This window comes from Tursiops truncatus, chromosome X (genome assembly GCF_011762595.2).
Source record: "Tursiops truncatus isolate mTurTru1 chromosome X, mTurTru1.mat.Y, whole genome shotgun sequence".
NCBI lineage: Eukaryota > Metazoa > Chordata > Mammalia > Artiodactyla > Delphinidae > Tursiops > Tursiops truncatus.
This window is the reverse complement of record NC_047055.1, coordinates 2,318,448-2,324,505: the sequence shown is the minus strand read 5'-3', so window position 1 is coordinate 2,324,505 and position 6,058 is coordinate 2,318,448. Positions and strand designations below refer to the sequence as shown.

Sequence of the window (6,058 nt, the reverse complement as noted above, 5' to 3'; positions counted from 1 at the left end):
GCTCCCCCGCCAAATACCAGGCAAGGGAGGGCCCTGGACTGTGGTCTGCCTGCCCCAGGCCCCTGATGCTGATTCACAGGATAGACCCAGTTGCCCTGCGCAGCCCCAGGGACAAGCAGTGGTTGGCAGGGCGGGTGAGGCAGGCACTGCAGGTCACTCAGGAACTGCAGGGGAGGAGGAGGCTGCAGGGGAGGCGGGAGTCGCAGGTATGGAGGGAGACACAGGTGAGGAGGAAGCCTTAGGTGAGGAGGGAGCTGAAGGTGAGGAGGGAGCTGCAGGTGAGGAGGGAGCTGAAGGTGAGGCAGGAGCTGAAGGTGAGGAGGGAGCTGCAGGTGAGGAGGGAGCTGAAGGTGAGGTAGGAGCTGCAGGTGAGGAGGGAGCTGAAGGTGAGGAGGGAGCTGCAGGTGAGGAGGGAGCTGAAGGTGAGGTAGGAGCTGCAGGTGAGGAGGGAGCTGAAGGTGAGGAGGGAGCTGAAGGTGAGGGAGGTGCAGGTGAGGAGGGAGCTGAAGGTGAGGAGGGGGCTGAAGGTGAGGCAGGAGATGCAGGTGAGGAGGGAGCTGTAGGTGAGGCAGGAGATGCAGGTGAGGAAGGAGCTTCAGGTGAGGAGGGAGCCTCAGGTGAGGCAGGAGCTGCAGGTGGGGAAAGATCTGAGGGTCAAGCAGGAGCTGAAGGTGAAGCAGGAGTGTCAGATGAGGAAGGAGCTGCAGGTGACGACAGAACCTCAGGTGAGGCAGGAGTTGCAGGTGAGGCAGGAGCTGCAGGTGAGGAAGGAGCTGCAGGTGAAGCAGGAGATGAAGGTGAAGCAGGAGCTGAGTCAGATGAGGAAGGAGCTGCAGGTGAGGAGGGAGATGAAGGTGAGGAGGGAGCTGAAGGTGAGGAGGGAGCTGCAGGTGAGGAGGGAGCTGCAGGTGAGGAAGGAGCTGCAGGTGCGGAAGGAGCTGAGGGTGAAGCAGGAGCTGAGGGTCAAGCAGGAGCTGAAGGTGAAGCAGGAGCTGAGTCAGATGAGGAAGGAGCTGCAGGTTACAGAAATGTTGCAGGCGTGGCAGGACTTCTGAGTATGGCAGGACCCACGGGCGGGGCAACGGCTGCGCCTGAGGAAGCAGTTGTGACAGCGGCAGGCGCCATGGGTGAGGCAGGGCCCGGGACCCAGCAGTGGAGGCAGGCCTCGCAGCCCGTGCTGGACAGCATGGGCTACCAGGAGCTGGGAACCTTCTCTGGGATGGAAGAGCCGGGCCACGGGGAAGGGTCCTCTGAGAGCTGGCTGGAGCAGGCCAGCCACACGCTGCACCTGTGGCGCCACGTGTCTGAGAGGGAGAGGAGGAGGAGGCTGGTGGAGAGCTTGCGCGGCCCCGCGCTGGACCTCCTGCGCGGCCTCCTGGCGGAAGATCCCGAGCTGGCTGCCCAGGACTGCCTGGCCGCGCTGGTGCAGGTGTTTGGGAACAAGGACCCCCGGGGGAGTGCTCGGCTGAAGTTCGTGACCTGTGCCCAGCGGCCCCAGGAGACTCTCTCTGCGTACGTGATGCGCCTGGAAGGCCTGCTGCAGTCGGCCCTGGAGAAGGGGGCCATCCACCCGGCCATGGCGGACCAGGCGCGCGCCCGGCAGGTGCTGACGCGGGCCCGGCTGAACGACACGCTCCGGGACACGCTGAGGAGGAGGCGGCTGATGAGGAGGCCTCCCGGCTTTGCGGGGATGCTGCGGCTCATCCAGAAGACCGAGGCCTGGGACGCCGACCCGGCTAGCAGGGAGCACTTCCCAGGGCAGGAAGAGGCCCGTGTGGACGTTGCAGTCCTGGCAGCAGCCGCCCAGGCCGCCCCGGCCCATGAGGCCATCACCGCAGGCACCACTGCACATGGCACCAAGGCCTCCCCGGCCGGTGAAGATAGCACCGCCCAGGCCGCCCGTTCCAAGGAAGGGAGCGCCGAGGACCACCCGGCACGTGACGAGGCCAGTGCGGCAGTTGCCGGCACTGCCAAGGCTGGCGAGGCGGCCCCTGAAGACCATGGTGCCGCCAGGGCAGCCCCTGGCCCTGGGGAGACCAGCAACGCGTCCACAGCCACTCAGGAAGATGGAAGTGCTGCCGCCCCTGCGGGCCTAGGTCAGGCAGGACCCTCAGATGCCCCCGGAGTCCCCATGCCTGGCCGGATGGGCAGTGCTTCCCCGGTGGCCCCAGGAGGTCCTGGCTGGGAGCCAGAGGGCCTCGCCCAGGCAGAAGGCCAGGAGGCCGAGGAGACCCCCGAGGAGGGGCTCAAGCCCATCCCAGAAGAGCCGGGAAATGAGGACGGGGCTGCAGAGATGAGCCCCCCGGGGTGCACCTCAGGCCAGTAGGCTCAGCAGGTCCCGGGGCCCCCAGGCTTGGAGGCAGGGGGAGGCCAGGCCTGGCAGCCTACTGGCCCCATATTAGGGGCCACTCCCGGTGCCTGGGCCTCCCTCCTGAGAGGGGACCCCTATTCATCATCCCCTGGGGCAGGTTGCTCCCTGTACTGGCAAGCCCAAATGTGTCCCTGTAGGCCCCAGAGGGACCCAGGTGTCAAGGAACCCCCCAGCCCCCGCTCCCCTCCCCCCAACACACACACCCTAGCCATCGTCCCCCCGCAGAGCCCTGAGGTGCGCCACGTGCCAGCCAAGGCTCTGGTCTCTGTGGGCCAGTGTCGTGAGCTCAACGTGTGCTTTCTGGGCATAGATTCAGGCCCAGCGCTGCCTGTTGTTGTGGAAATGTGCATGCGTTCTCCTCTGAGCAGTCCACCCCGCCCCGGTCGCGGCGCCTAGACACGAAGCCCAGTCTCAGGAGCCGGCAGGAAGGACAGGATGGACGAAGTCATAGCCAGCGCCCACCCCAGGACCTGGGAGCCCACCTGCGACCTTCGAAGGAAGACCTTGACCGGGGCTGCAGGAGGTCTGCGGGAGGCCCCCCAGGGCTTGTGTTCTGCTGGGCCACCCCGTTGTTCCTCGGGACTCCACGTCCCCGGCTTGGTGGCGTGCGCCCTGCTGTGGGACTGTCCTGTGCCCGCCATAGGGCAGGGCCAGGCCCCGGGCATGTGGGCCTGAAATGGAGGGTCTGCCCTGGGGGGAGCGGGCATGGCCGACGCCCATCTTCCTGGCGAGAGGCCACCCGCGGGGCCCTCAGGAAGGGAGACTGTGGGGAGATGGAGGGCCGCCGGGTGGGGTGTAGCGGAGGCACCTTTTTGAGGACCCTGGTGGGGCCGGGACCCGTGAGCTCCGGTGGCCGTTAGAAGTTCCTCTGTGTGTTGTTATGCCCTGTGTTCAATGGTTTCAGTCAATGTTTCTGTTTAATAAATTTCCCTGAACGTTTCATCTGAGTCTGGCCTCTGCTGTGGGCAATGGAGGGAAAGGGCTGCTGCGGGTGAGGGCGGGGGTCCAGAGTCCGATTCCTGCTCAGCACCCATGGGACACCTCTCCGGGGAGAGGGTAAGGTAGGCACTTTGCAGACCCAGACATCGTGAGGGTTTTTCTTCCAGTTCATAGGTGAATCGTAATGTTTTAGCGACCTTGACCGTGGGCCGCGTCTCGGGCGATGCTCGTGCTTGAAATCATGGGTGCTGTGCACGGCCCGGAAGGCCAGGGGACACACAGGAGGACTTCTGACCTCGTGGGTCACACGTGGGTCCGTGCACGTGTGCCTCGCCCGGGGGCTCTGGGACCAGAAGGCCGTGGCCGGTTTGCACGAGCGCTCGGCCTGCGGCTCTGCACCCGTGCACGAGTGTCTTCGTGCCCCCTGCGATGACGGGCGTGAAGCAGGAGGCTGACATGCTGACGGGCCTGCCCTTTATGATGTCACTTCCTGGCTGGGCTGTGCTGTCACCCCCGAGCAACCGGAGCACTTCTGTGAGGGGCTGAGCGGGAGTGTGAGCCCAGGGTGCTGCCGGCCGCGCTGCACTGTCCCGTTTACGTGGCGGAGGGACACGCCGTGCTCCGCATGGCTGCGGACGAGAAGGGCCCCAACGCGGGCAGGGCACCCGGCTTCGGCGAGGCGCCTCTTCCACTCTCTGTCATTTAATTGATGTATTTTAGACCATGTGTTTTAATGTGATTATGGAACTGTTAGGGCTTGAGTCTGACATTTTATTTTTTTAACACAATTTAGTTTTCAGAGACGTTTCAGATTCAGCGCAAAATTGAAAGGAAGGTACAGAGATTTCCAATATACTCCCTACCCCTACACATGTGTAGCCTCTCCCATTATCTGGCACCAGAGTGGTACATCTGTTACAACTGGTGAACCTACATTGACACATCATTATCACCCAAAGTCCACAGGTTCACTCTTGGTGTTGTACATTCTATGGGTTTGGGAAAATGTATAATGACATGTATCCACCATTATGATACCATACAGAGTAGTTTCACTGCCCTAAAAACCCTCTGTGCTCTACCTGTTCATGCTTCCTTTCCCCCATCGCCTGGAAACCACTGAATTCTTACTGTCTCCATAGTTTTACCTTTTACAGACTGTCATATAGTTGGAATCATATAGGATGTAGCCCTTTCAGATTGGCCTTCTTTCACTCAGTAATAAGCATTGAAGATTCCTTCATGTCTTCATGGCTTAATAGCTCATTTCTTTTCAGCATTGAATTGTGGTGTTCCATTGTCTGGATGTGCCACAGTTTATGTATCCATTTACCTACTGAAGTATACCTTGTTTGCATCCAAGTTTTGGTAATTGGGAATAAAGCTGCTATAAACATCCATGTGCAGGTTTTCGGGGGACAGACGTTTTCAACTACTTTGAGTAAATACCAAGCAGTGTGATTGCTGGGTTTTGTGGTTAAGAGTATAGTTTTGTAAGAAACGTCCAAGCTGTCTTCCAAAGTGGTTGTACCATCTTGCATTCCCACTAGCAATGAATGAGTGTTCCTGTTGCTCCATATTCTCACCAGCAGTTGACATTGTCAGTGTTTCAGAATCTGTCCATTCTAATAGGTATGCAGTGGTATCTCATTGCCGTTTTAATTTGTATTTCTCTGATGATGTATGAGATAGAGCATCTTTTCATATGCTTATTTCTCATCTGTAACTCTTCATTGCTGAGGTGACTGTTCAGATCTTTGGACCATTTTTTAATCAGGTTGTGCATTTTCTTGTTAAGTTTTAAGAGTTCTTTGTATATTTTGGATAACAGTCCTTTATCAGTTATGAATTTGCAAAGATGTTCTCCCAGTATGTGGCTTGTCTTTTCATCCTCTTGGTAGTGTATTTTGTAGAGCAGAAAAGAGAGAGGAGATATGGGGATATGTGTATACGTATAGCTGGTTCACTTTGTTATACAGCAGAAACTAACACACCACTGTAAAGCAATTATACTCCAATAAATATATTTTTAAAATATATGAACAGTGACTCAGAAATGTATAGGGGAATATGCCACAACAATAACATAAAAGATGGGAAAAGGCAGTCAGAATTAAAATGTTCTAAGATCCTTGTGCAAAAGCCATGCCACCCCAGCCCTGGTCTGTCATCTTGTAGTGCGCTAGGTCCCAGGTCACCGTCCCTGGACACTGCTGCATGTTCTGCAGGTGCCTGTGATGGACCTGTGAAAGCCAGGCCATGGGACCCCCGAAGCTGCCTCAAATCTTACCCTGACTCCCACAAGCAGGAAGGGGTAGGGGAATATCTCTCTTCCCAGCTCTGGGCTCAGTCTGCTTGAGCCCATGATCTCCCAGGATCCTGCCACCTAGGCAAGCCTGCTCATGAGAAGGCAGGTGGATTGGGTCATATGGGCCCACCGTTAGGGCTCATGGCTGCCAGAGCATCTTTTAGGAATTGAGAGGGCAGAAGGGACACAGGTTTGGTCCTAGACTTCCTCCTTTCTTTGAAACCTGGCTCCTTCCCTGTTCTTGTGGTTCTTTCTGTTTTCCTTAACAACGTGCCTGTCATGTAGCAGATGTTCAATACATTTTAGTTGAATGAATGGATGAATGAATGTAACCTCAGACTCCACTGTCTCTTTGTTGCTAAATACAGTGGATGGTTCGCAGTCCTTTCCCCATCGGATACCTCTGCAGAATATGACAATGCGGATGGCCAGAAATCAAA

General features: G+C 57.7%; 1 protein-coding gene across 1 annotated transcript; it reads left to right on the top strand.

The window, feature by feature from the left end:
- Positions 1-1,057: 1,057 nt before the first annotated feature.
- LOC117310398 (paraneoplastic antigen Ma6F-like) lies at positions 1,058-3,311 on the top strand. The gene has a single exon (XM_033849955.2). The coding sequence runs from the start codon at positions 1,058-1,060 to the stop codon at positions 2,324-2,326; it is 1,269 nt and encodes a 422-aa protein (XP_033705846.1). The 3' UTR covers positions 2,327-3,311.
- The last annotated feature ends 2,747 nt before the right edge of the window (positions 3,312-6,058 follow it).